At 38.4% G+C, this 2,793-nt stretch overlaps 1 protein-coding gene across 1 annotated transcript; it reads right to left on the reverse strand.

The window, feature by feature from the left end:
• Nucleotides 1–282: 282 nt before the first annotated feature.
• Nucleotides 283–2,108, reverse strand: LOC107910301 (probable isoaspartyl peptidase/L-asparaginase 2). Its single transcript, XM_016838111.2, has 4 exons — nt 1,685–2,108; nt 1,244–1,477; nt 1,029–1,115; nt 283–923 (listed from the first exon to the last, which is right to left on the reverse strand). Exons 1-4 carry the CDS (start codon nt 1,844–1,846, stop codon nt 426–428), a joined length of 981 nt encoding a protein of 326 aa, XP_016693600.1. The 5' UTR covers nt 1,847–2,108; the 3' UTR covers nt 283–425.
• Nucleotides 2,109–2,793: the final 685 nt, after the last annotated feature.

Here is a 2,793-nt window from a genome sequence, read left to right on the forward strand (position 1 = left end):
GCTCTCAAAGAATTTTGTGTTTGCATTTTGAGGGTTCTTATTTTGGATTTTGGGGTTTAGTTTTATCTCTATCATTTGTATTCTTCGTTTTTGCCGTTTTAGTGAAATTATTTTTACCTATAATTTTTTATCCTCTTTAGAGAGATTTTTTTACAAAAAATATATATATTTGATCTTTTCAATTTTTTCGTTATTTTACTTGTTTGTTGCTCAACCGAGTTTATCCCCTACATAACAATGATCAGATCAGATTGAAAATGTAAAAAGTTGAAATTGGATCGATACTGCAACCTAGTTTATTATTGGGGCATTTCAATTACAAAATGCACTTCACTTAGTTATAACCAAACAAAGAGATATTGTGAAGTACAAGAGTAACATAACCTAAAAACAACTAGCTTAATGTATTGTAACCCCAAGACATTTTACCAGACACCAACCTCCATGAACCCATCCTCAGTGGCACAGCCCCTGAACATCCCGGTGGTGTTAAACCCACAAGCAACCTCACCGTTCTTTGAAACAGCAATCAGCCCAGCTTTGCCTTCATCCAACCTATTGTTGATCACAAAATCCACAGCCTCATGCAGGTTCAATCCTTTGTACTCCATCACTGCGCCTACTTCCCTCGCCAAGGTGCTTCGGATGATTGCTTCTCCTTCCCCAGTGCATGACACCCCACACAAGTCACAAGCGTAGGTTCCGGAGCCAATAAGCGGGGAGTCACCAATCCTTCCGGTCATCTTGTTCATGAGCCCACCTGTGGAGGTGGCGGCAGCGCACCGACCCTCCTTGTCAACCACCACGCAGCCAACCGTCTCTGGGGCGTAGACGCTGATGGGGAGCCCGTTCATCTGCAAAGGACTTTCCATGGCGGCTGCCCCCGCACCACAGGTGCCAATCGTTGGGATACGGTAATCAAACTGGTCATAGAAGTTGGAAAAGGTTAGGCATGGGTTCCACCATGTGATATAGCTTCATCTTCATCAATGTCTTTTAGGAGTAAAGTAGAGTAAAAAGAAACGTACCAGGATCGAGTTTGCCTCTTTTGCCAACTTAAGCATCCCCACGTTATCTTCCGTAATAAAATATTCATTGTCCACCAACTCCACTCCCTACACAAAACACAACCGTTTTAATGAAAGCGTGTGGGGAATCTATTCAACACGTGGATTATAGAATCCAAGATTCCCCAAAAATTAAGTGGGTTTCAACCATTAAAGCTAAACTAGTGAAAAGAAACCTGTTTCTTGGCAAAGTCTTCGGCACCGGAGAAGGCCAGATAAGAATGGGGTGATTTGTCCATGACAAGACGGGCAAGGGAGACAGGGTTCTTAACAGTGCTTAAGCCTGAAACGGCGCCGCATCTCCTCTTTGGGCCATCCATAATGCTGGCTTCCATTTCCACCGTTCCATTATCCGTAAGAGCAGATCCACGCCCGGAGTTGAACAGAGGATCTGTTTCCAGTTCTCTAACCTACCAAAAGAACCCCGACTTCTTTTATCATTCTAGAAGAAAATGACGGAAGAAATAAAGAAATGATAACAACATAAACTCTCCCTGTCATCATGTATATTATAGTTATATAATAATTTCCCATTATTATAGTAATAATCTTTTTTAAAAAATGATCAAAGCATCGGTTTTTTATCAATTGAATGCGGAGGAAGGAAGGGGACATACAACAAGTTCAACGACGTCAATGGCGGGGAGGTTAGAGCGGAGAGCAGAGATGCCTATATCAAGGCAATGAGTGAGGAGTCTCTTAGCCTCCTCTTGTCTTTCCTTAGGGAGATTTGGGTCTACACCAGCGCCACCATGCACTGCAATAGCCCAGGCTCCCATAATTGTCTCCCTCTCTCTCACTCTGTTTCTCGCTCTGCCTCTCGCCCTTGCTCGCCTTGGCCTCTTTTACTTTGCTACGTGAAAAAGCTATAGCCTTTGGGCTCTTTATATAGACACTCTCAGACTTGAAATACAACTCAGCTGGATTTTAATCTAACTATTAAATTTTGTGGAATCAAGTAGGAGGAATCTCATTTTCAGGTCTCTCTTCCACTTTTTTTCTCTCTCCATTTCCCTCGTGTACTACACTTGCCGTCTGGGAATTCACAGTCTTGCCGTTTTGTTTTTATTTGAGAAAAGTTAGATGCTCTGAATTTGTTGTATGTAGTTCATTCTTATTTTTGGAATTAGTTAGTATTTGAATTTATATTTCAATTAGTCTTTTGCATTCACACTATTAGTTTGTGCTCACATGGTATTATTAATTAATTCGATGATTCCACGTGACAACCTTTTAAAATGCCACGTGACAAACTAATGGTGGAACCACCAAATTGGTTAGCAATGTCAAATCAACTTAAACTAACGATGTTAGTGTGGATGACCAACCTAGTTGATAGAATATAAATTTGGAAACCAATTAAGTCCAAAAAAAATTAAGAACCATCTACATACAGATGGACAAGTTTAAGGACCAAATTATATATTATCTCATTTAATTATCAAATGTCACGGTATTAAATGTCAGTTGTTCCTTTTTATAATTAGCCTCGCCTTTCTATACTTAAATAAGTTGCAATTTGATAGAGTTAAAAATTAATTTAAAAATATTTTTATTATAAATAACTTAATTATCACATAATTATGAAAAAATTAAGTAAAAAATATATTTATATAAAAAATTATGAATAATTATTTGATACATTAGCTGTAGAAAATTTTAACTCTATATCACAAGCAGATTAAGATTTTGTAATACATTATTAAGTTGCATTTAAAAAAATAAA

This window comes from Gossypium hirsutum, chromosome D02 (assembly GCF_007990345.1).
Source record: "Gossypium hirsutum isolate 1008001.06 chromosome D02, Gossypium_hirsutum_v2.1, whole genome shotgun sequence".
NCBI classification, from domain to species: Eukaryota; Viridiplantae; Streptophyta; class Magnoliopsida; order Malvales; family Malvaceae; genus Gossypium; species Gossypium hirsutum.